The sequence below is a fragment of the Echiichthys vipera genome (assembly GCF_963691815.1).
Source record: "Echiichthys vipera genome assembly, chromosome: 6".
NCBI classification, from domain to species: Eukaryota; Metazoa; Chordata; class Actinopteri; order Perciformes; family Trachinidae; genus Echiichthys; species Echiichthys vipera.
The window spans coordinates 15392127-15416876 of record NC_139831.1 but is presented as its reverse complement, the minus strand read 5'-3'; the positions used below and the strand labels follow the sequence as shown (position 1 = coordinate 15416876).

The 24750-nt window shown below is 40.3% G+C and overlaps 3 protein-coding genes across 3 annotated transcripts in view; 2 read left to right on the top strand and 1 right to left on the bottom strand.

Annotated features, from left to right (window-relative positions):
* The first annotated feature begins 543 nt into the window (after positions 1-543).
* On the top strand, positions 544-3937 carry clp1 (cleavage factor polyribonucleotide kinase subunit 1). The gene is made up of 6 exons (XM_083915752.1): positions 544-614; positions 1565-1839; positions 2003-2110; positions 2198-2317; positions 2768-2905; positions 3053-3937. The coding sequence occupies exons 2-6, from the start codon at positions 1567-1569 to the stop codon at positions 3737-3739; spliced, it is 1326 nt and encodes a 441-aa protein (XP_083771878.1). The 5' UTR covers positions 544-614; positions 1565-1566; the 3' UTR covers positions 3740-3937.
* Positions 3938-7650: 3713 nt separating this feature from the next.
* On the top strand, positions 7651-18773 carry zdhhc5b (zDHHC palmitoyltransferase 5b). Its single transcript, XM_083915152.1, has 12 exons — positions 7651-7759; positions 10546-12021; positions 12577-12698; positions 12930-13087; positions 13572-13744; positions 13873-13975; positions 14095-14186; positions 14496-14628; positions 15955-16063; positions 16226-16332; positions 17090-18024; positions 18525-18773. Exons 2-12 carry the CDS (start codon positions 11873-11875, stop codon positions 18628-18630), a joined length of 2187 nt encoding a protein of 728 aa, XP_083771278.1. The 5' UTR covers positions 7651-7759; positions 10546-11872; the 3' UTR covers positions 18631-18773.
* Positions 18774-21078: 2305 nt separating this feature from the next.
* The window catches only part of tmx2a (thioredoxin-related transmembrane protein 2a), a 5790-nt gene continuing 2118 nt past the window's right edge, over positions 21079-24750 (bottom strand). The window contains exons 3-8 of the mRNA XM_083915174.1: positions 23988-24101; positions 23071-23147; positions 22734-22840; positions 21997-22062; positions 21750-21879; positions 21079-21663 (exon numbers count right to left, since the gene is read on the bottom strand). Of these exons, the coding sequence (XP_083771300.1) occupies positions 21484-21663; positions 21750-21879; positions 21997-22062; positions 22734-22840; positions 23071-23147; positions 23988-24101 (674 nt within the window). The 3' untranslated portion in view covers positions 21079-21483. The remainder of the gene's footprint in view (positions 21664-21749; positions 21880-21996; positions 22063-22733; positions 22841-23070; positions 23148-23987; positions 24102-24750) is intronic.

The following is a 24750-nucleotide window of genomic DNA, read 5'->3' as shown; positions in this document are numbered from 1 at the left end:
AAGTACAAATATTAAAATCCAAGTTAAATCATTGGTGCAATGAGTCGTTACACCAGAGCCCTCAAGCGAACGTGATTGGTCTTCTTTTTTTTTTCTTTTTTTTTTACTTTATTTTCAATTTTTTCCACAAATATAATACAAACATTTGTAGAACAGTTAGGCATCGTACTTGTCAAAGAAAATAAAGTATATATAAGGCTACCATTTCTCCTTTCAATGAACATTACAATCTTGAATTATAATGACATAACATAAGTAAACTTAGGGAGAGAGGGTATTTAAATACACAGTAAAATAAACAGGCAGAAAATAAAACGATGGATAAAGCAAAAATAGATTAAAATTAATTAAATAGATTATATAACAAATTAAATAAAAACGTGGGCTATAGTATTACATTCCCTTAAAAATGTTTTATTATATCAGCGGTATAAATACATTTCTAATTATGAATCATTTGGATAGACTCCAAATAATTTCTAAGAACGTGATTGGTCATAGCACACGATGACGAATTGCGTGACCTCATCATCACGCGACCAGCGACAGTATTGGTTACTCGCAACTCCAGAGTTTTGAACCTATTTTTCAACAATAAGGCTGTAAATTATTCCGTGAGTACTATTACACTATAAATAATAAACTCATACACATTCCCCTGCCACTGTGGAAGTAGTTTAAAGGCATTCGGAGCGTCCGTAGGCTGTTGTTGCCTTCACTGGAGAAATGAGTAGCGCTAACGTCAAGTTAGCTCCAACTTGCTAACTGTTAACTAGCTGGTCAAGTTTGTTTATTGAAAAGATTCAATATAAACATCACTTTTCGCACGTGTTCCAGAGTTATACACAAAAGCAGGTATTTTAAATGTAAATACAATAATAACATATTAAAATGCACAAAGACTGTAAAATATAAAAAACTAAAACGTATGGGGTCTGGTGAGCTAAGGGAGTAAATGTGAAATGCCTAAATAATATACTAGTTAGATAGACATAGATACAATAGAGTTCTAAGTTTTCAATATTGGTTAAATATGATTTAAAATCTAAATCTTTAAAAATATAAAGGCCAGTCTTTTCCTGCAAGTGTGTTATATAATATTTTAGTGTTATATAATATTTTATTGAGTGTCTATAGACAAGTTAAGAGTTGAGTGGTCACTGATGACATTAGTTTGACAGTGTATAAAGATTAAATTATCTGTAACTCCAGTTTGTCCCTCAAATGTTAACATTATGAGCAATAGCCACTAACGGGCTACTCTTCCATGCCTCTCAGGTGCTAATTTGTCTTTCTGTTTGTGAATATAGTAAATAAATTGTGTTTTTATTTATGTCATTATGTGTTAACTACACTATGCTGACATTTTAGCTTGGTCTCTTTTGTAACAGGTATGATGTATTTCAAGAGACTTCCTTGTTAAATACATTTTGTAAATCAGCTTTTGACAAGCATTTGTCAGTATTGTTGACATTTTATAGTAAAGAAAGGCATTAATATAAAATAGAAATTGTCTTTATGCTGTTATTGCCATGTATTTGTAACATAAACTTTCTCTTGTCAGTCATGGCAACAGAGGGTGTGGAAGCGACGAGTGAAGATGTTCCCGTACCTGGGAAGGTCAGCACCAGGTTTGACCTGGAGAAGGAGACTGAACTGCGGTTTGAGGTGGAGGCAGGGGAGGCAGCAGAACAAGTTGAGTTGGAGCTTCTTACAGGAATGGCTGAGGTGTTTGGCTCAGAGCTGAACCGCAACAAGAAGTACACATTTGGACCAGGCTCCAAGATCGCAGTTTTCACCTGGCAAGGCTGCAGTGTGAATCTCTATGGAAAGCCAGAGGTGAGCACCTGGATGAGGGCCCATGCAGATGCCTTCTGGCTTATTTAGTGATTCAACTCACCAATTGGATATGGTATCACATTTAACCCTGTGTGGCTTTGTGAGTTTGACATTTGATGAATCAGAGGCTCCAATAACCAGTGTCTCTCTGTCATCACCACAGGTAGCTTATGTGTCAAAGGATACTCCCATGCTGCTCTACCTGAACACACATGCTGCCCTGGAACAGATGAGAAAACAAGCAGAGCGGGACAATGAGAGGGGTCCAAGGGTATGTTTAAATAAAAAACTGCTGTTTTGCAAGTTAGATCCTAATAATGTGTTTTCCATTGACCTTGAATAATTAATCATCCCTTAGGTGATGGTGGTGGGACCTACAGATGTCGGGAAGTCAACTGTGTGCCGTCTGCTATTAAGTTATGCTGTAAGGGTTGGCCGCAGGCCAACACTGGTGGAACTGGATGTTGGGCAGAGCGGGGTAAGATGAATTGAAGTTATTATAATAAACATCGACACAGACCACAACTGATATTTTAATTAATTTGCATCATATAATGCGGACATCATCTTGTATTCATGCAAAGAGAAACCAGCATACAAAGCATCTGTTTTATAGCATAATCAAGATGCCTCTTTTGGTGTAGGAGAAAAGGATAAGTACATAAAGAGAGGTATAACAATTGACAACAGTGACCTTCTGCTTGTGATGTACCCAATAATTTATTGGAATGGTTGGAAAAACTTCCATTTGAGTTCAGTCAGAGTAGTTATTCATGCCATAGTTGGAAATATACAGTCAAGTTTCACGGTTTAACTTATTCATCCATAAAATCATGGAAACTACAGCGCTCTTAATCAACCAGCACAAGTACCAGAGCAAAATCAGATCTTATCAATTATTAGGTGTAAACAACATTCTGCTCCTCAGGTGTCTGTACCTGGGACAGTGGCGGCACTGTGCATTGAGCGCCCAGCAGACGTGGAGGAGGGATTCTCAGTTCAGGCTCCTTTGGTCTACCACTTTGGCTCTACTACCCCAGGGACCAACATCAAACTTTACAATAAGGTGAGAAAAGAAAAATTCTGGCCTTTGCATAACATGACAGTATGAAGCCAAAAGCATACTGCCAAACTACAAATTGAGTCTGTGTTGTCATCAATTATTTAATTTCTCTCTGCCCAATTGAATCTGTTCTTTTCTCATAACATACAGCTGACATCATGCCTGGCTGAAGTGTTTTCCCAGCGCTGTGAGGTGAACAGGAAGGCCAGCGTGGGAGGCTGTATCATCAACACCTGTGGCTGGGTGAAGGGCTCTGGGTACCAGGCTCTGGTCCACTGTGCCTCTGCCTTCGAGGTCGATGTGGTGCTGGTGCTAGACCATGAGAGGCTCTACAATGAACTCAAACGAGATCTCCCTCACTTTGTACGGGTTGTGCTCCTTCCCAAGTCTGGAGGGGTGGTGGAGCGCTCCAAGGAGTGCAGGCGGGACACTCGGGATGAGAAGATCCGCGAATATTTCTACGGTTTCCGCGGAGTGACCTTCTACCCTTTTTCCTATGAAGTGCGTTTCTCAGACGTCCGCATCTACAAGATCGGAGCACCATCCATCCCGGACTCGTGTTTGCCACTGGGAATGTCTCAGGATGACACACAGCTAAAGCTGGTGCCTGTGACACCAGGAAGAGACCTCACGTATCATGTGCTGAGCGTGAGCAGTGCCGAGGACGGAGAGGAAGGTGCTAGAAAGGGTATTGTAGAGAGCCCCGTGTGTGGCTTTATTGTGGTGACTAATGTGGACACGCAGTCACAGGTAATGAAAGTGCTGTCTCCAGCGCCCAGACCGCTGCCCAGACACACTCTACTTATCATGGACATCCGCTTCATGGACATGAAATGAAGTAACACTTCAGGGAAGAGGACTCTGTTGCAAGAGAAGTGGGGGTCATGTTGGGGAGGAGTTCTGTTAAGAAGCGTTTTGTTTTCTTATTGTCTTTTTGTGCTTTAAGGGACTACAAAAGAGAAAAAAAGATTTAAGTACAGAAATTGGAAGCTGCTGTAAATGTAAACGTATTTTATAGACCACACTGTCCAGATGTTTGGGTCATTTTTGGTAAGGGATGTTTTTTATCAGTGCAGGAATTATTTTCTTGATAATCTGTTTTATGAACATTGTTTTTCTCTTGAGTAATAAATGTTTTAAATATAAATTTCTTTTGTTTTGTGTCAGTTATACGTTCCATAAGTTCCATGACCATATATTTTCCTATCCTACGTTTGCATTGTACTGTATATCAATTAACATTAATTTGAATATGTCCGTAATGGACCGGTTATGAAAACATTTGTGTCTTCACTAAATTTCAAATTAACCAAGCCTGGGAAAACTTTTACAATGCCATGGCTTCACAGTAGGCTTTGTAAAAATATTTCCTCGAAGATTCATCCCACATTGCAAACGTATTATGAATGTGTCTTTGAAGGGAGAGATGTGTCCTGCCTTCTCCGTCGTGTACATCCTGTAGTGTCCGTGTCTGTTTTGACGTGAGACAAAGGCCACTAGACTGTGGGTTATATCCCAACTGACCTACAGCACCTGTTTGACAGTAACTGTTTAGGAGCACTACAATACAGGCTCATTTGGTGTTTATACTGTAAACACCTGCCAGAACATACAGGAGCAGAATAGCATAATCAGAAGGTCTACATGCTGTTGTAATTAGGATGGACACACTTTCTTAACGTACAGGAACAATATCTCAAATGGAAACAACATATACTGTGTGATGCCCAGACAAATATTGCATTAATAATTCATTTCCTGTTTTTTAAATTTAACTATTGTCTTTACCTCTTATTTTCTGTGCTATTGCTCTGAACAGTGGCAATCCCATCTGGGATCTTTGGTGAAAACTTTGCAAATGAATTGTTTGTCCAAGCTACTGTACTATAACTGCTTCTAATTACCATTATAAATTAGTGCTACTTCTTTTGTTATCCATAAGAAATGATAAATGCCAGGGTGTTAAACATTTAAATTTTTTTACATTTAATATTTAAACTGAAAAAAATACACTCATTTAAATGTATCCAGTATTTCACAAGGGGATAAAAAGCCAATCCACAGACTTAGTATCCTTGCTTTATGAATGTGGAACTTGGAACAAGGCACAGACTTTGGATGGAGCCATCTGTAAAACGTGATGTAGCGTTTTCAGCATCACAAGCCACAACAAAGACATCTGACTCTTTAAGTTCCTTTAGTGCAGAGACGTCTCTCTTTATGAGACAAGTGTTCATGTTCTTGCAAAATTATCAACTTGGGGAAATGCTAGCTTTAAATTTGTTGCAAGGATAATATGTGTGTATTATTTTTAAGATCTTAAGATAGTCCTTTAACTTTATTTGTAAATAAAATTGTATGAGGGTTACAACAACCATTTTCCCAATAGCAAATCCATACTCACAGGGTTTTTTTTTAAATTGAAAATATTAAATTTTGATATTACTTTTCTTACATGTTCCAGAGATATACACAATGCCAAAAATATGTTTCTCAATGTAGAAATAATAATAACATAAATTAAAATGTACAAAGACAGTAACAGAAAAGGAATGAAGAATAACAAAAATGCATGGGGTCTGCTTAACTAAAGGAGTAAATGTGAAATTCCTAAATAATTTATTAGTTTTTGCCAATTACTTTTGAGTTTGAAGTTTTCCTTAGTGGTCAAATATGAGTTAAAATCAGAATCGTTAAAAAAATAAAAGGAAGGTAGTTTGTTAAGCCAAATTATTTTATGGATATAGAATTTTGCTAAAAAAAAAAAAAATCAAACTCATGTAAGTTTCATCTGCCGGCTATTTTGGATTATTAAGAATTAATAATAAATCCATCTTTGTTAGTATTACATTTTTTACAAAACATTTTTAAAAGGTACTTCTGTAAATAAAACCACAAAGATGTAACATAAAAATAATCTACAAAAACACGTTCAATAGCCCCCCCCCCTCACAATCACAAGAAGCACATCTGTTACTTACAGTCTGAAAGTAACGACCTGGCTACATTTGTAAACGGAAACTCCTCGACTCTAGAACGATATAATTATGAGGTAATGAAAATAGTGTTCTATTGATTTCCATCTAAATATCTATTTCTATCTATTTCTTCTATCTATATTTACACATGGGAGTAGTAATATGTTCAATTTGATTTCTAATGGATTAGAAGTTTATTGAGCAGGGACAAATACAGTGAACATTGTTTCATATAAAATATAAAATAGACGCCATGCATACAGGTTTCTAGTCGAGACTTATTTGCAACCCCTGTCCCTGGTCAGGCCTTTACTAAAAGAAACACAAGCAAAGTTAAAAACAACAAACACACACTCGACAACAGAACATCAAATACAACGCACATAATGACAAAAACAAGTAATGTGTGTGCGTGTGACACGTGTGCACTTGCCCTGTGTTTGAGGGTCAGTGTTCACAGGTGTTTTTCAGTTTCAACCATTGTTTTACTTGTGTGTTAAAAACCGAGAGCTCTGTCAGTGTTTTGATGTCCGGTGGTAATTCCACGGCTTGGTGCCTAACACTGTGAAGGATGATTGTCCCAATGTTGTTCTACGTTTCGCTGCTATACAATTTCTGCTTGTCGCACCCTGGTTCTGATTCTACTGTTTTTGTTTGTTTACCAGTTGGCTGAGTATTTCTGGAGCAAGGTTGTTCACACACTTGAAAATAAGTTTTAAAAATGAAAATCTTACAAAGCTGTCAAAACCCAGTAAATTATGTTGATTGAGGATTTTGCAGCGGTGCCATCTAACAGGTTTCTGATCCAGTATTTTAAGTGCCTGTTTGTATAATGATTTTATTGGTTTCATTGTTGTTTGGTTGGCTTGACCCCAAATGGTTATACAATGTGACAAGTGGGAAAATATCATGGCATGCATAAATTGTTGTGCTGCCTTCAGAGGTATATATGGTGTTATAAGGCAAAAAAAAAAGTTGGTCTTGACAGTTTTGCACAGCTTCTTAACATGTCTATTAAATTTAAGCTGAGAATCTAAAATAACACCTAAAATGAAGGCACTAGTACTCAGGGTTGTTTAGGATTAATTATTAAAACCTTTTTTTAATATACTTCACCATGAATCTATTTTGTATGCGAAAGCCCTTAAAGTTATAAACAAAGTAATTCAGTGAAGCTTTTCAACAATACTGAATAATATGAATTACAAAAAGTCCCTAGCTTAATACATTTTTTAATTATATTGTATTATAATTGCGCACCTTTTGTAAGCATCTGGTCCTTTATAATACTGTGAAGAATGTTAAGCCATATTGTTTGTATATGAATCTAAATCAGAAAACATTTTTGTCCCCTGCAAAAAGCAGTGGAAAGTTTTCTTAGACGTGTGCAAAAAAAGAAACATAAGTTAAGGAAAACACAATTTAACATAACATTAAACAATGAAAGGTGGATACAGAATGACAACGGTAGATACAGAGTAAAATATAACCTCAAAAGAACATTAAGATGTGGAGTGGGTGTGAGGGGTCGTATAAGATAGTGGTGTCTGTACGTCTGCCTGCCTGTGTGTGTGTGTGTGTGTTTGAAGGTCTGAAGGGAAGGACTGTATTGTGTCTGTTATTTTACTTACATGTTTGATCATTTTGTTAATAAAAACTAAAAACACTGAGGTTTGAGGTTTGTTTGAGCTCGTTTCTTGAGACCACACCTGCTCGCTCTCTGATTGGCTGCCTATCCCACCTGAGGGACGACGGACTAGTTCCGGGATTCCGATGTCGGCCTAGCAGGCGAGCTAACTAGTTTGTTAGCGGCTAACTCAAGGAGGACCGTAACGACCAACACCCTTACAGGCAAGACAGCTCCTATGTTCGGCATTAGGTACGTCCTGTTTGTTTTACTTGCTCTTTATGGTGTCTGTTTAGCTGAACGTACTTACATTTATCTCGCCTTCAATGAAAGCTACTCCGCCTGTGTAAAACCCAGGTAAGCTAACTCTTTTTAGCTGTGGTAAAGGACTGAGCAGTGTCGCAAAAAAACTTTCCGGGCTAGGTAGGAAGAGCTAATTGATTACTAAGTACGTTATGAATATGTCATTATTACATTAAACGTTATAACATCGAGCTAAAACACCACAGCGTGTGTTGCTTAGTTTAATAAAGTGTGTTGGTTTGAGGTTCATTATGGTTTAACGTTAGTTGCCTTGACTACAGTCGTGTAGCTCTGCCCTGGCCTGTTGTCTAACGCTTGGTTTATTTCACCGTGTGAGTCAAAACATGAAGTGATAAGTCAGTCAAATGGTATATAGATTTAAACAAGACACCAGCTAGCGTCTGTTAGTGTCACTGTTGCCGGGAAATGTTTATTACATTTGTTTGATCGGACACTGCAGATTGCTGCGGTGACATGACAGGCTCGACACGGGAGATTTTAGGATTAACATCCACTATAATACTCGGAGGGGGGATTTGTTGTTGTGGGGCAGGTGAGATGATTAACAACAAATACTCTGCCTCGGCCTCAGCTCTGTATTTGTCAGTGCTGGTGGTGGTTGAACAGAGGGGTGTGTCCAAAACTATCAGGTTACACTGTGACTTCAGATCCGTTTTCGGTGTGTTAGCACCGCAAATACTGCTTTTTCACATGGAGATGAGGGAAATTAGTCTGGTGTGTGTGTTTTCTTTTTCAATCTATGAATCTTTATTTCAGATTAACATCAAGCAGTGTGCAAAAATACAGCTAAACAATATATATATACACACATACATACGTACAATAAGTATATAAAACAAACACATTTAAACATAAACAACGACAACAATAGGTCAAACAGGGGCCACAGAAAACAGTTCATCAAAAAATGTCAATGTGCGCTCACCTGTTCTGTTCGTAACAATGGCCAATGAATCCATGTACACATTGAATTCAACTATGTTAGGGAAGGATTTAGAGAATGTTGCTTTGTGAATATGAAATTTACCAAATGCAAGTATGATATTTGTCATATGACTCAAAGATTTGTTGCTGCATCCAAATCCACTGATGATATCCTTTGGCACAACTGCTATATCGTGACCAGTCCTGTTCTGAACAAACTTCTCTAAGCTCTCCAAAAACATCAGATGTGTGTGTGTGTGTGTGTGTGTCAATGACGTCCAGGCTCGGCACAGACCTGTATCAGTGGTGTTTTGAATTTTTCATAAGTGGGAGGTGTTTAATATGACTACCTGAGGGCATTGAGGTGACAACGTTGTGTTTTAATAACAGCAGACTGTTGTTGAACAACTCTGTTTATGAGTAATGATGAGAAAAGCACAGGCGTCACAGTGTAACACAAGCTTTTTAGACAGTACAGTTAGTCAGCCCAATTGTTGTGAAATCAGAGTGAAACTTCTGCTTCTCTTTGATAACTCTGTCCTGTAACCTAACAATGGAATTTACTTTTAACAGTGGAGCTTAAACCTAGAAACTGAAACATGCATAGGTTCATACATGTTGTTATTTGGGGATGCATCTATCCAATACGGATATTGGATATTTGGCAGATACTGACTCAAATAGCTGTATTGGGTGTTGGTGACAATCTGGGCAATCTGATCAATTAAATCCTGTTTATATATTACACTGGGATCATCATTCCTGTTTAAACTTTGGCCAATGTGTTGCTGCATACAGCCATAAATGTTTAGAATTCAACTGTAAATCATATTCATTTTGAAGTGTTTTTTTTTAACAAGTTGCTTGTGCATGCTTTATTATCTTAATAATAAATACTAATGCGTTAATGTTTATCTTTGTATTAATTTATCACATTTTGTTTTGCAAAGTTAGAAAATTAATGTTTCAGTCAAGCCTGATGTTGCCTTACACATATAACAAAATAAATGGCACTTATATATGTAGCACATGTGGCATATGTAGTTTGGCTTATTTAAAGCTAAGAAAAATTACTTAATTCTTGCTGTTCTGGGTTTGTACGATCATGGTTGAATGTACTTTTGCTTTGGAGAAAAGTATCAGCTAAATGAAATATAGTGTAATGTAAAACAATGTTTACATTACAGTAATTTAGCCGACTTTTATCCAAAGCAACTTAACCACTCAACCCCCCAGTAATTGCATCAATGGATGATCCCAGTCACTTCAACACAGTGATGCATACAGCTTTTTAATCAAACACTCGTTTGATTGGTACTCAGTCCCTGCAGATACTCAGAGCCCATGTATCGGTATTGGGGCTGAAAAAGTTGGTACTTGTTGTCCATTCTGTTATTATGTGCAAGGCCAAAACTATAGCTATTTATTCTGCCAAGTATTTTATTGATTTGTTGTTTGTCTGGTCTGTAAAATGTAAGAACAAAAGAAATGCCCATATAACTCACCTAAAGCCCGAAGCCCTTTTATTATCCAACCAGCAGTCAAACCCCCAAAGGGTTGTCATTTACTATAACGCAGGACAAAGAAACTTTGCACATCCTTATAAATGAGAAGCGAGAACCATCACATATTTGAAATTCTTGCTTTAAAATTATATTGATTATCAAAATAGCTGCCAGTTGATCAAATAAAGTAGAAGTACTACTTCCAGCTGTTATTATTGGCATGGTTAGTTTTTGTTTACTAAGTTATCACTCACTGACAGTGTAATGCTTAATTTTTTTTTTCAGGGGCATCAAGCAGTTCACCCACTGAGCCAGTGGGTGAAAGAAGACGAGCGGACAAAGATAAAAAGTGACTGAGATGCATCAAACTACATAACACCACTGCTGCACATGGCTTTGTTTAAGAGATGCAAAATGGGAAAGGAGGTCTATCTGCAGAGAATTTGGAGGTGGGAGAGGTCTCTACGCCCAAACCCTGCCAAGTTTGGTGACACCTCGATGACATACACAGGGCTCCTTTTTGGAATGAGTTGATTTCGTCCCCATATTGACACAAAGACTGAAGGCAGGGGCCTCAAGAACAAGGGGACCCTGCTTGTTTTTTTTAAAGCAATTTTAGTTGTTAAGCAAAGGCTCAACATCATTTTTTAAACATTTTTTTATCAGCCTTTTGAAAATAAATTCCAGCTGGACTTTTGTTTGACGTTAAGCAGCTTCTCACAACTAGTTTAAAAGTGAATTTTGTTTTAGTTGTTTTTTTCCCCTGCTGACTTAGTTTTAAACGCTGGAACTGTACCTTCTGCAGCCATTCTCAGTTTCTTCCACCCACCCAGTGCCTAAATAAGCCCTCTCGGGACAATCGCAGAAGTCATCAGCAGCTGCTGCGCTCAATCCTCTGCCTGTTCTCCTCTATGTGCTTCTGCTCTCGGCCTGCTGGTTATCCACCCACTACCTCCTTTATTTTCTTGTCTTTTTTGTTTTTTATTCATTCTCTCTGAGAGGCATACTCAGACCTCAAGCACAGTGGTGAGCATTAATGTAAACGCTGCGTTTCAGGAGTGGAGATAAACCTAGATTGCTCCAGTTTTAGACCCGAGTGTCTGTGCTTTTGTGTTCAAACACACACAGTGTGGCGGTTGCACTGGTGCCAGGGAGCAGTAAGATTAGATTTATTTATATTGTTGCACCAAATACAGTTGCATTAAAGCCATACAAAAATATTTATGAATTACCTGCACATATTTTTGTATCACATTGCTGTTGTATAGTTTTGCTTTTATAAGCCTCTATTATGCACACAAATTAAATATTTACAACAAGCTATACACATGCAAGTAAAACTGTATTTCGCTGTATAAAAATCCTCTAATTTTGAGTGATTATTAGATAGTGCCAGGAGACATTTATCATTTATCTGGACCCAGAGAATCCCTCATGTTTCCATTCAGTTGCTGCTTTGCATAGTGCTTTCTTTCCAGTCTGTAGTCATGGCCCCTCCTCCCAAACAAACACCACATTCACCATTTTGACCTGTAAAAGCTCCCTTTACAGTAGGTAGACCGTAGGTATCTACCTCTCTCTCTTGTCTTCCTCCCCTCTTTCTTTGTCTCTGATGCCGGACTTCAGCGGTGGGGGGGTCGGGGGAGGAGTAGGTGTCCCTGCTTCTGCTCCTCCCCGTCCGTTTCGTCCCAGCCGATATGTCCCGGTTTCTGCTGCCACCACTTTCCTCGTCGGATCCACCACCCTCTTCTTCTGTTTCACGTAAGTATCTCTTTCTCTGTCTTGCTCATAGATGCAAACATGATGCAACAGGCTCACACACACACACACACAGGCACACGCACACACACACACACAGTTGTGTCACTACATAGCTAGTGTTTGTACACATTTGTGTGTGTGCTAAAGGCATGTCTAAATATCCTAATGTATTGTGTTTTATATGAAGGTGCCCTGTTGCTTGTTTAACCTTTTATTTATTCATAGAAAGTTTTCAGAGCAACCCTGCCCTCTTTTAAACACTTGTATTCACACAGTTCCTCACAACTACACCTGTGAGCTCCCCATTTACAATCATAGTCTTCTGTTTCCGGCTTCATTGGAGCTGTTTGGGGGAAACTTGCCTTGCACAATGGCTTTTCAGTTAAAGGAGCTACTTGCTTATTTTTCCCGTTTGTGTATTTAAAAGCAGATGCTGGGATTCAAGCCATGATCTACTTGCTGCTCTTGAATAGCTCAAGAAATAATGTAGGCTAGTAGTTATGGCAATGATATATCCATCTATATTTTATTTCAATCCCGATTCATGCTGTCCAGGTGCCCATGGTTGTCAGAGTATTTCTCCTCTGTCATTCCCATCTATATTGCCGTGATCTTCCTCTTCACCCTCGCCAACTTCTGTATGGCCACTTTCATGGACCCTGGCGTCTTCCCCAGAGGTAAACACATGAACAGTGTTAGCCCTAGGAAGTTAATTATCACAACATGTACAACACATCATGTGCAATTTTTTTAGTGCATGACAGATAAACTAAGACTGAAAAGAATCATCAGTAATGACCACGATCCATTAGAAATAGAGGAAAAAGTATAACACAATGCAGGGATACCATGTGATCCGGTGTCACGATGTTTGTGCAGTCTCAGTGTTTGTGTTCTGTTGTCTTTAGCGGAGGAGGACGAGGACAAAGAGGACGATTTCCGCGCTCCACTATATAAGACGGTGGAGATCAAAGGGATCCAGGTGCGCATGAAGTGGTGCTCGACCTGCCGCTTCTACCGCCCGCCCCGGTGCTCGCACTGCTCAGTCTGCGACAACTGTGTGGAGGTACACGCACACATTGTATCAAAGGCTTGTATTATGGGTCTAATTAGAAAAGGAGCAAATATTAAGGGAAGTTATACAGGGAAATTGTCCTGGCTCCCTTTTTTTGGCCTTTTTAAAATGTATTTTCGCTGTTACTGTTCCTATATATTTCACTTATTGACTGCATATCAGTGGAACTTTTCGAACACATCTTTGGCTTTGTAATTATTGAAATAAATATTTTAAAATGAATGTATCCAAATATCAGCAGTCTGGAAACAATACTTCCATGGTTTTAATAGTAAGTCTTAATTTCACAGTGGACTCTTATAAAGTCCTGTGTGACTTCACTGCTCAGCCTAGATCTGTCCTGTTCACAGTTTTCCATTGTAAGCATGGGAGGAAGAATTGTCTGATTTTGATGTGTTGTAGTTGTTGCCCATCACCCTTATTTTCCTCTCTGTCTTATCCTTACTGGTGCTTGCACATTCTTGTGTCTTCTCAGGATTTTGACCACCACTGTCCGTGGGTGAACAACTGCATCGGTCGGAGGAATTATCGCTATTTCTTCCTCTTCCTGCTATCACTTACCACCCACATCATAAACGTGTTTGGCTTCGGCTTGGTTTATGTCCTGCACCACCGCCAGCAGCTGGACACGCCACATGCTGCTGTTACGTATCCTTTATTTGGCACACAGCAGCTAAAAAGATGCAGGACACATTGTTTTAACATTTTCTTTTTGCATTGTATTTGTGATTTTTAGCCTGGGATTTGTTGTAACCTCCTTGACCCTCTCCTCACAGTATGGCTGTAATGTGCGTTGCTGGTCTGTTTTTTGTCCCAGTCGCTGGCCTGACTGGGTTTCACATGGTGTTGGTGGCCCGCGGTAGGACCACAAATGAACAGGTACATACAGGAGCTGATTGTGTACATGATTGAATTTATCCATACAGTTTATTTTCATCATTAAAGCTGGTGTTCATGCGAGCTTTAATGTTTTTCTCTTCTCTTCCCTCTCCCTGTAGGTGACAGGGAAGTTTCGTGGAGGTGTTAACCCTTTCACCAACGGCTGCATGAGGAATATTTCTCATGTCCTCTGCAGCTCCCAGGCCCCCAGGTCAGCCTTTCCTCTCTCCTCCGCACTCATCTGTTTACTCCCCTTCCTTAACACTCAGCTCCACAATTTAGTTCTTTTCCATTTCCTCTTTCTTTCCATTGCTTTCTCTCCCCATCTACTTTTCCAGCCTCCTCTTTTATTGTCCTCACTTGTCTGTTAGTGAATGGAATACATGAGTACAAGCACTCAGTGTGAGTGGCGTCTGGTGTTCGATAATCTTTGCCAATAAAGCAACATACTGCTACACTAGCTGTTTAATTCTTGTCATTTTAATTAGGATTTAAATGTAGGTGTATGTCCCTCTCATAGATACATGGGCCGGTGGCGGAGCCCTCAGGCAGTGGACGTACAGCCACCATTTCTTAGACCGCATCTCACTGAGGCCCAGCTCGAAGCCAAGGTCCTGGACAATGGCATCCAGAATGACCGACACAGCACCAGGGTGAGTGATACTAAATCCAAGAAATGCACAAAAAGCAAGCGAACTACACGTGTAAGCTTCGATGTAGTAAATCATCGTTATTAAAGAATTTATATGTACTGTATCCTTTACTGAATACATTGTTGTGGTGGGATGAAAAAAGGAGGCAAATTATTTTCTTTTTATCTATATTGTGACATAAATTTTCAAGTTACTGGATGGTGCAATTTCCTACAAAGTCAAATCAAAGAAGCAAACTTGCAGTGGGTGGCCCGAATGAGGCGACGTGAAAGATGCAGAATATTTCAACACGAGTGACACAGATAATATAGCAGGAAGCAAATTTACACGGCCAACATGAGTAAATAAAAAACATACTATTGTTTTTACCAGTGCATTTATATGCAGCTACACAGTGTGTACATAATGATCTACTAATAACTACTAAACTACTCTATAGCTCAGGCTTGACATTGCACCTGGGTCCTCAGCAACACACCCAGCAAGTGTGAGTGTGCAGTCGATTGACTGAATGATTGTTGAGAAAATCGAAAGACAGACTCCTTCCATTTACTTAAATTTTAAGGCCTTTAGATAATTCATAAAGATATTCACACTGTACCAGCTTTGCTTAATATTATGCATTGTTCTGAAGAGGTGTGACAGAAATTGATTTGGAGATAATTGCAAGTAAAGGGCTGGTTCCAATGATAAGCTTTGCAGTTGTGCGAAGGGTATGCAAAACTGGAAACGTCCAGGACTCTGGACAGGAGATGAAAAATGTCTTCCTGTGCTGCCAAATTGTTAAAACATTTAAAATAATATTTCTTTCTTTCTTTGCATTTATGTATGTGTGTGTGTGTGTGTTAATGTGTGACTGGTTGCCACAGAGTATTTGGCACACTGAATAAGAGTATATAACAGAAGAAAATCCTACCTTGTCTTGATAATGAAGTCCATGTGTTAGCAGCTGCTAAAGAGGGCGTTCAGACTAAAAATAGTTTGAGTAAATCAGTGAGTTGAAAGTTTATCAGATGCCAAAACCTTGAACAATGGTTTATGGAACAGGACTAAATACCTCTAAGAAGTTGTTATGGCAACAACTGTTCCATCCTCTGTTGCAACAATTTCACAGTAAACAATAGAAGTACATAGCTCAAGTTACAAAGTAATCGAACTGCAATGTGCCTGCACTGGCAGATGGTGTTACAGCATACTCTGAGTTCAACTTCTTTTGCTGGACAACCCCGTGTTCTCGTCATTCACGTCAAGGAATAGGCTTTTGATTCTGAACACGGCCTGATACTTTGTGTCTGCTGCTTACATGACTCTTCTGTGTCTCCCCAGTCCAAGAGCAGTCTAGATCAGATGGAGAGCCAGTCAGCTGATGCAGAGCCTCCACCTCCTCCAAAGCCAGAGCTTCGTTACCCTGGCCTGCCCCGTGCTGACACAGAGGGTGAGACACACACACACACACACACACACACACACACACACACACACACACACACACACACACACACACACACACACACACACACACACACACACACATACACACACACTTGTTTTCTAATCACAAACACACCTCTTTCAAATGTCATTTTTGGTTTCTCAGAGAGCAGCTTGTTGACTGAAGCTCCACCTACACCGTCAATGTACAAGTACCGACCAGCCTACAGCAGCCCAGGAAGGAACCACACTGCCCTCACGCACCCTAACAAGGTACATGTCATTATACAGTTGTACAGACCTTTGCCTATGAACTATTCACATAACATTATGTAGATACTGTATATTAAGATTATTTAAGGAACAATGGGCCTTTATCAAGAAGGAAATGCCTTCAATTAAGAGTGAAGTTAACTGCATGTCTTTGCTTGATAGAAAACACAGACACGTAAGAATTCCTAAATATCTTATTTTAAATACACACACCCATGGTCTGTTGGCTGATATGCCCTCGTCCTTCTAATTTCCTTTGTGGTTAATACCGTGCCCCCTTTTTTTTTTTTTACACTCTGAATTGATCATTCAGTGGCCATCGGTCGATCAGTAAGTCTCAGCTAGTGTCATCTGTGTGTATCCCTTTGACTGTCTCTGTGTGTTTGAGTGGATCTTCCTTTCCCTTGAGACCACATTGACTGGAATGTGTAGTTCATGTACTGTATGCATTTGTATTTCCATTTATGTGTTGATACACACAGTCTTTGACATGCAGTGTCAGTGCTTGTTCAAGCCAGTCAATGTTTCCAATCCAGTAGTGTGATGATGGAGTAAAGCACCGGTCAAGCATCCAATTTTTCCCCACCACTCTTTTTTTCTGTTAGAATCTGTAGATCTTGTTCTTTGGGATATGTTTTCTATTCCTGAGGTAACATGGTGATTTTCGTCTTTCTTCCCCCGCTCTTCACTCATGTTTTCATCTACTTCACACTTTTCCTCTCCCTCTCTACCTTTTGTCTGTTTCTCCTTATCTCAGATGAGCCGTGGGGAGAGTCTTGACTCTCCATCTCCCTCCATCCTCCAGTCCAGCCGTCAGCCTAGCTACCACTCGGAGCCGAGCAGCCTGGACGGGACCACAGTGGTAGGAGGAGGTGTAGGGGCGCGCAGAGGGGGAGGGGAAAGGGGTGAGGGCCCCGGAGGCCCTGGCGGGACTGCTTGGATGATGCCAGGGGGCATGTCAGGTTACTCTCTGACTGGGCGCTCCTACACCTCCTACCCATCCTCTCTGGTTCTGTCCACTGGCGGCTCTCGCTCCTCTAGTCTGCGCTCAGCGCACACGGCACATAACCCGCTGGCCACACTCCAATCAGAGGGCACCACAGACACCAGCTACAAAAGCCTGGCCAATCAAACGCCTCGGAATGGCAGCCTGTCCTATGACAGCCTTCTGACACCATCCGAGAGCCCAGAGTTCGAGTCAGCCGCTCATGAGCTGTCGCCTCAGAAACCTCGTGCTCCATTTCCCTCAGCGACTATAACAGGCCAGCCTGAGGTGGTGTCACCCAGCAGCCCTCTGCAGGGCTACACGTCGCCCTTCCTCTCAGCTCAGATTGCCCAGCAGAGAGAGGGGCAGCTGCTCCAGGGCTCTGCCACTTTTTCCTCCCCCCACAGGGCCTACCTGCGTGCCGTCAGCCCGCCCCCTCCCTCCTCCTCTGGGCCTCCTGAGATCCAGCACCTGCTCCAGCATAACCAGGACTCCTCTTCCCGAGCCCCTCGTAACCTTTCCTCCTCATCCTCTTCCCCTGGGGCTCGCTCACAAGAGCCCCCTGTCTCCCCGCCACCTCGCGGCCTCTCTCTCGGCAAGTCCCAGTCTTACATTGGGGAGACAGGGCCTCAGTACAAGCCTCGACCCGCAGGAGGAGGCATTGTGCTGGGTGGGGGAGGAGCTGGAGGAGGGCAACAGGCATCACAGTGAGTAGTGATCCACCGCCAGATCCGTCAGCCTGCTACTCTTCCTCCTGCTCCTCCTTTTCCTCCTAATTATCTTCTTCTTCCTCCCTGGTTTGTCAGCCCTCCTCTTCCTCCCTGATCTGTGTGAGTCTTCCTTTTCCTCCACGGTTTACAGTCAGTCTTTGCTTATTCAATATTTTAGAGTTGAGATTGTGCATGAAAGGTTTATTTGTTCAGTTGGTGGACTGTGGATAAGTGGTAAAAGCATGCCACTATGTGTTTAGTTCTGTGGAAGCACGCCTAACCAAGCTGCTGTTTACTTCTTTGTCCTTTTCCTTTCCTTACTCACTAAGTATATTTACTAAATGCCTTACAAGATCGATGGTAGAGAAATATCTTGCTGTTTGTGCTTGTTGTTGTTTTTGAAGTAGAACCACTCACCTCCACATCCATTTATCCTCTGTCTTCCCCCTAATCTGCCCCCACTCTTCCCCCTCCCCTTCCTGATGGCTGTCCATTAGATCCACCTCTCGCCCAGTCTTGGCAAATCACACCACAGCCAAACCAGGAGGCGGAGTGAAGAAAGTGACAGGCGTCGGAGGGACCACTTACGAGATATCGGTTTGAGAGACAGACATCCTTCACGGTCTATCAAAAGGAGGGGGGGAAAAAGTCACTGGACTACTTCCACTTGTCTCTTACCCGAGCTGGATATTATTCACGACTGCAGGCTCCTAAAAAAGAAAGACTGTTTTCCACTGCAAAGGACTAAAGGAGCAGACCTGTCTGGTACTGACATTATGTTTGTAACGCCACTGGCCACTCTTCTCTGCTAGCCTTTCGGATTTGAACAAAGAGTAAAAGGAGATGCTGGTTCATTTTTCACAGGATCGACTCGTCTCCATTTAGCCACTTTGTGAGCCATAGACTGATGTGACTATCATCACGGCTGGGTACAGATATGTCTATAGAACACGCATTGCTATTCAAAGATTTGCTGTTTTATTTGGTACATTAGCACACAGTATTGACCACCATGTCCGACACTTAAGGAAAGGCCTTTATCCAGTGGATTTAGAATTTTAGGGGGAAGATTTTAGGACTGTCGACCAATAGAAACATGGTCTCCACTGTCTGAACGGTCGACACAGCCTGTTTATCGATAAGAGTCACGGAGAGAAAAATCCAACCTATAAACACAGTATCATTTTAGTTTTATAAATCTTTTTTTAAGTATTGTTTTATATAAATGTATAAAATCTTACAGATTATTATTGGGACAACTTGTCAGATATCAAAGATGACTATGGGTAATGGTGGAAGATTTACTGTGTGTAATTATTAATGAGAGCCATTTCAAATCAGTTGCCTGTTTGTATTTAATGGCTGCATCAGCCACTCATGAGCTCTTGCTGGAATTTTCATCGTCCAAAGAGAATGATGATCGCTTGGTGAACAGCTGAAGTGGCAAATAATTCAGTTTAATTTTTTTCCGAAAAAGCCACAAAGAAATTCTCAATCACGATTGCAGCACAAGCATCTTGGAATCGTGGAATGTACGCTCGTAATGTTCATGTTAGAGACATTATGCAAGATCTGTTAGTAGCTTTAAGATCATTGTATGTCTTTTGGTGTTTTATTATTTTTCTTCCTTTTCTGTTTTTTTAATGTTTTGTCTGTCAGTCAAAATGCTAGCAGAACCTTTAACCTTTAAACAGATGGCCAGCCAAATAGGGGCAGTGAGGGAAGGGCTTATTTATTCCACCAGACAAGACAACCTTTTAGTTTATGACACAATATCAGATACATTTTTTTTTGAGGAAACAAGAGTGAGAATGGAACTTTTTTATGAAAAAAAAACTTTATAAGTGAAATTGTAAATGCAATATGCCACTGAAAAGAATTTCAAGGAGGGACTGGTTTGCAATTGGAGACTTTTTTTTTTTGCCTTGAGACCATTCATAGTGAAGCATGCACATTTTTTATTATTGGTTTGTATTTTTTTTACACTTCCCTGAAGTAAAAAACAAAGGCAGATGAGATTTTATTTTGATTGACTTTTAGAACTTCTGTCAAGGTACAGTTCATGTTTTTTTTTTTTTTTACCTACACCAATGTTAAGAAAGGAATAATTAGAGAGAGGGAGGTGTGTACTGGAGTGTCAGGATTGGGCATTACAGTAAAGGTTCTTTTTATATTATTCTTGCTTTCAAGGCCTACAGCGGTGTTAGCAGTAGAAGGTAGAAGCTGGCTGAATATAGCACGTCTTTGGGGGAAAGTACACGCTTGATGCACACAAGTGTCATTAGGGCTGAATGATTTGGAAAAAAAAAACCCTACCAAATTGCGATTACCTCGACTAAAATTGCAATTGCCATATGATTTAAGATATTCGAGAGAATTACGGACAGTTGTGAGGATCTGTTCCAAACACATTTTATTTTGTTGAGACTGTAGATTATAATGTGTAGGCCGAGACATCTCTAAAACATCACAATACTTTCACATTACATTTTTTCTTTAAGAAATATTGCGCCTCCTGTGGTTTTGGACATTGACCTAGTCCATATTTCAATGAAACACAGATTAATTGTTCAGCCCTAAGCATCGTTCAACCCAAACAACCGTGTTCCAAGGTTTCAACTTCCAGGCTATGTCTTCAGTGTGCATGTGATTTTTGTTTGTCGTGCTGAATGCTTCACTGGTGTGCGTACTTGTGAGAATATTGTCAAAGCCCACCTGATTGATGCGTGGGCGGTAACCAGAAAAGAAGCATCATTTAATGACGCACAGGTAGTCGTTATTCAGAGATAGTGAGAATCTGTGCTACTTTTCTTCCTGCTCTGGCCAAGGATGGTGGCCACTGAACAATCTGAAACTATGTAAGTACAGTAAAAGTATACTTCTATGTGAGATAAAAATATCGCTATTGTGGGCAGTGATGAATGGAACGAGTTTCACAAATATCTGTAACGAGTACATTAAAGACATTTCCAAAATGGCCTTATAAAGAATTTTTAAAAAGATGTCTTCTCAGAATAAAAAGGTCAAACTGATGAAAAGGTGAATGCGTCATGAATCTTTGCACTACGTAATTTTATGCCAGTTTCACCTCATTTTTGAAACATGAGACGTCAGTAAACACAACTGAACAACAAAACACAGGCAGCAAGAGTTTACATGCCAAATACAATCATTAAAAAAAGGCATTAGTTCTTAAATAACTTAAGTAATAAAATGTCCCAAAATCATTGCTCGTCTTTTGCATAGCTGCATCAGACCCAGTCTCACCAGGGAAATCCAGGTATTTACATGCCACAGTAAAGACTTTGCATAGACATATCAAGTAGTGGTTCAACCCATTTTCCTCTACATCCCATAATATTCTGGACTTTTGGCAATAATGTAACGCATTAAGGCATGGCGATGCTGTAAAAAAAAAGGGAAGACTCCACACAGCCCCTTTCTGAATCATCCTCTTCACTGGTCTTTTTTGCTCTCTGTGTGCTGCTCCATCTCGTCATTCTCAGGGTGGAGCTCGTCGCTGCCCTCCTCTGGCTGAGTGTCGTTCTGCTCCTCCTCTTTCAAAGCACGACTTTTGTTCAGCTTCTTGGATTTTTGGAAGAGCTCGTTGAGGTTAAACTCTCGGATAATATTCTCCTAGGAATTGAGTAAGCTTCGTATTAGCATAGGTGTGTCGGATGTGACAGTACATGCACCGTGTGCTCAGTACAGATTAGACTTACCTCACTGAAGGTCCAAGACACAGCTCTCCCTTTATTGTCCACCATTGGACGTCTCATAAGTTCCCGCCCTCCTTGGAAAAGCACCAGTGATGGAAGCTGCTTTGCCAGAGGAGAAGTACTAACCCTGTAGCTGTTCAGAAAGAATTCATGGGACGTCATTACCTGTGCTCAGAGAAAACATCAATATATTGTGGTGTTAAAACTACTGCGTCATTAAAAGACATGCAAAGCGGTGAAAATGACCTACCTCTCTGAAAGATCTCCATAGCGTCCAATGTCCACCTTCCCAAACCTGAGGCCAGCACAGTTGTACCTACAGTATGCAGGGGAAGATGCACAAGACGTTTAGGCCACAAGTCAAAACTGAGGATTCTTCTGCAGAACTGACACACAGCAGCTTAATCCAACAATGGGATTGTGAGTACTGAAGGAAAGTCATACAACTTGTTATGACTAAAATCTTAACTTTAAAAATGTCTAATGTGAACAGAAATACAGTAAGATATGGATGGGAGTTATTACGCCAATCTTCCATTGAACAAATGCTCTTAAAACAAAATACACTATAATGGTGCAGCATCTAACTGACAGAAATCAGTGTCTGCAGCTGGTATTAAATAATTACAATCATTTCTGTTTCATATCCAAGACATCAAACACTGACTTTACAGTAAATGCAGTACAAATAAAGAACTAAAAAATACTCAGCAGATACAGGAAACGTGTTAAAACCTATTGTGTATTACTCAGAAGATTCAACTTCTTCAAGAAATACACTTCCTACAAACCGTAAATAGATATCATGGTTATAAAAGTAAATGTATAACTAGTGATTTGTAGGTTTATAGTCAAAGATGTGTATTTGTCTAGTTTACAGCTCAGCCCATCACAACACCTGTTAGTGACCTGTCATAAGTGACTAATTAACTTGCTCCAGGGCCTGACTGAGGCAGCGTTTTCTAAAGGGTCTATATTATCTCTTACTTGAGTGAGAGGTCGGCAAAGACGGGGGCGAAAGACTGGCAGTCAGAGGACCAGTTAGCGTAGAATTCAACAATCCAGGTGACACGACTGTCTCTCTGCAGCTCCTCCTAATGACTCGATGACACAGAGTTAGATTAGAACAGATTACACAGGTGTAGAGAAGTCATTCACATCTACTGAAAACTTATATTACCCGACCATAAGCCCACCAGTTGTTTCAAAGTTTTTACTGAACATATCAGAGTCCTGCTGTACACCCAGGTGGTCTTCTTCCATCATGAAATACATTTACAAGCATTTAAACAACAACTGAGCTCAGTCGTAGTGTAAAACTCACATCTATGGTCTTGTCACTGAAGTACTTGATGTACTCGGGGCCCATGTAGAGAGGTGGCTTACAAGTCATGAGAAATGCTGGAGACAAAGCACAGATAAAGAGACTGATATGTGTCCATCACAGATGGAAAACAATTGCTACATGTAAGTTTTTAGATGTTCTGAAGCTATGAAAAGCTCAGATTGTTTGACTTTACCTCAGTGGAAAAGTTACAAAAATTAGAATATAAAGAAGGACATGATAGAAATGGGAGCCTTTAATCTCTAGCAGTGATGTCCTGAGGACAACAAATATTGGGACGAAAACATCTGTAATAAAACAGGCTTTTGTGGGTTGTTTTTAAAGTGTTTTCATGTTAATCAATTTCCCCAAAATGTTGATTTTTTTGGATATTTACTAATAGTTCCACAGAAACTGTATGGGAATATACAGTATAGATCCAAGTAAACATCTGACTTTAATACAGTCCCGTTTGGAGGGTTTTCTGCAGTGTTTTAATGTGTAATTTGCCTGAAATAACTGTAAAAATGAATTCACTTTTAGAAAAAATAAAACATTGGCATTCAGGGAAATAGAGCAGATGTTTTATTGTAAAAATGAATTCAATTTAGAAAAAATAAAACATTAGCATTCAGGGAAATAGAGCAGATGTTTTATTTTACGCAGCAAATGTCACATTAAGGAGTCATTTACCGACAAAGCTGACTAAAAATAACAAATGTGTGAGGATCAATCTCTGCTTAACAATGAACAGGATACCCTGCATATGTAGTGTGATGCCCAACCGCAAAAGACACATTTTAATTCGACTACTTTTGAGGTGGGTGTCACTCTTGTAAAAAACACCATTGAAATGAATGATGAACCTTCAGATTTTGTTGTGACTGGGAAAGTATTTGGTTTATAAAGCCACTGACCGACACACAGTGCGAGGTAAAGGATGCCGAGCCGAATGTCCAGCCTGAAGAAGAGGATGACGTTGGCCACTTTACTGAACAGGAACACATTGCCTATGTGCTGCTCCATTGTGACTGAGAAACAGAGAGAAACACACACAGAGAGAGAGAGAGAGAGAGAGAGAGAGAGAGAGAGAGAGAGAGAGAGAGAGAGAGAGAGAGAGAGAGAGAGAGAGAGAGAGAGAGAGAAGAGAGAGAGAGAGAGAGGAGAGAGAGAGAGAGAGAGAGAGAGAGGAGAGAGAGAGAGAGAGGAGAGAGAGAGAGAGAGAGGAGAGAGAGAGAGAGAGAGAGAGAGAGAGAGAGAGAGAGAGAGAGAGAGAGAGAGAGAGAGAGAGAGAGAGAGAGAGAGAGAGAGAGAGAGAGAGAAGGAGAGAGAGAGAGAGAGAGAGAGAGAGAGAGAGAGAGAGAGAGAGAGAGAAACATTGAATGCAGCAGAGGAGATAACCTTCACACTTGTTGACACAAGGTCAGATGAAGGCGGGACTACACTGCAATTGTAATGTTTACACAACAAAGCAGAGTTTTTAGTAAAGCACTCTGGTTGTGGCTCGCTGCAGGGGCTTCTCTGGTTTCAGGTTAAGGATCTGAAAACAGTTACACATTAAGGCACAAATACCTAGTCGGTTGAAGTTTAACAGTTGAACACTATAGGAAACACAATACCTAGAGTCTTTGTTAGATATGATGTTGAACACAGTCACATAACTGTCTATAGACTCAAGAT

What these genes read in the sequence shown, in the direction of transcription:
- clp1 (XM_083915752.1), top strand. Translation starts at nt 1,567, where the DNA reads ATGGCAACAGAGGGTGTGGAAGCGACGAGTGAAGATGTTCCCGTACCT. An exon ending in ACAATGAGAGGGGTCCAAGG is followed by an intron (nt 2,111 to 2,197) that starts GTATGTTTAAAT and finishes ATCATCCCTTAG; the next exon opens with GTGATGGTGGTGGGACCTAC. An exon ending in TGGATGTTGGGCAGAGCGGG is followed by an intron (nt 2,318 to 2,767) that starts GTAAGATGAATT and finishes TCTGCTCCTCAG; the next exon opens with GTGTCTGTACCTGGGACAGT.
- zdhhc5b (XM_083915152.1), top strand. Translation starts at nt 11,873, where the DNA reads ATGCCGGACTTCAGCGGTGGGGGGGTCGGGGGAGGAGTAGGTGTCCCT. An exon ending in ATGACCGACACAGCACCAGG is followed by an intron (nt 14,629 to 15,954) that starts GTGAGTGATACT and finishes GTGTCTCCCCAG; the next exon opens with TCCAAGAGCAGTCTAGATCA. An exon ending in GCCCCGTGCTGACACAGAGG is followed by an intron (nt 16,064 to 16,225) that starts GTGAGACACACA and finishes TTGGTTTCTCAG; the next exon opens with AGAGCAGCTTGTTGACTGAA.